Source organism: Propithecus coquereli, unplaced genomic scaffold (genome assembly GCF_000956105.1).
Source record: "Propithecus coquereli isolate 6110/MARCELLA unplaced genomic scaffold, Pcoq_1.0 Scaffold809, whole genome shotgun sequence".
NCBI classification, from domain to species: Eukaryota; Metazoa; Chordata; class Mammalia; order Primates; family Indriidae; genus Propithecus; species Propithecus coquereli.
This window is the reverse complement of record NW_012154274.1, coordinates 145,131-146,242: the sequence shown is the minus strand read 5'-3', so window position 1 is coordinate 146,242 and position 1,112 is coordinate 145,131. Positions and strand designations below refer to the sequence as shown.

The window sequence follows — 1,112 nt, the reverse complement described above, 5'->3', positions numbered from 1 at the left end:
TTTCAGTGAGATACTCTCTCTTTGGTTAAATTAAATTAAATTAAATTATAAGAAGACAAATATCTTTTATTCAGAAACAGAAGCAGCAGAAAGCTAAAGTCAGAGGTAGAATGCACTTATAGACAGTATAATTCAAATATAAGTGAGAATCTTGAAATAACACTTTTCTTTCTTTCTAAACTCATTAAAACCACACATTTAGTCACATTACCTTTATTCTTTTTTTTCACTATTTCAGTCACAAAAATTTCTTTTACTGTTTGGCGTAAAGACTCTTTGTCTGTTTCAGCATTGATTTTTATCAAAATATTTTCTGGCTCTGAAAACCATCGCTCCAATAAAGGCCAGTTGTCCAAGAAGCCTACAATTCTGCAAAATCAAAATATTATATGAATATCTCACACTGATTGAAAGATTTGAGTGACATTAAGCATAATTTATTTGACATAAAAACAATAAAAGAGGCTGCCAATACAGTTGAACCTGAAAAAGAAACAAATAAATATATAGGCTATGGAAAGTAAATAATAGGTTATAAGCATTTTTTAAAGATGTGTAAAACAGTGAAAGAGGAAAATTTCAGCAACTCAGGAAATCTTTAGTCAAAGTTCAGGTCTTTTAAGTAAAAATCTAAGGGAATATCATCTGTCCTCATGATACAATAACAGAGTACTCTTCTGATGGTAGCTGTAGCCTGGTCCCCATAGGTCATCTACTTTTTTTCTTAGAGATAGAAATTGAAGAGATCTTTGAATAAGTACAGATGGTTCATATTTATTTGCTTTACTCAAAAGTATTTTTGGAACGATTCTTGAAACTTTTTTTTCCGGAGAGTAGACAGCCTTAATGTAGCTCAAATTACTCTCCCCTGGCTTACTTCCTACCGTGAGATTTCTCAGGGTTTCATAAAATAGTCTAATTTCATCTAAATTTTCTTTTCCAATGGCAAATTGCACACAACTAAAACTTTATTTTAGCAAAACAGAAGTAGTTTACACTCTCTAGTCTGATGCTTAGCTCTTTGAAGTTTCACGTTCTTCACTGGCATTTCCTTAATGAGGGCTAAATTAGGATTCCATATAATTAATTTATAAGTTCATGTAAAAGGAAGT

At 31.1% G+C, this 1,112-nt stretch overlaps 1 protein-coding gene across 1 annotated transcript in view; it reads right to left on the bottom strand.

The window, feature by feature from the left end:
- SPEF2 (sperm flagellar 2) overlaps positions 1–1,112 on the bottom strand; it is a 209,458-nt gene that overhangs the window by 113,966 nt on the left and 94,380 nt on the right. Inside the window, exon 17 of the mRNA XM_012663396.1 lies at positions 212–369. Within this exon, the coding sequence (XP_012518850.1) occupies positions 212–369 (158 nt within the window). The remainder of the gene's footprint in view (positions 1–211; positions 370–1,112) is intronic.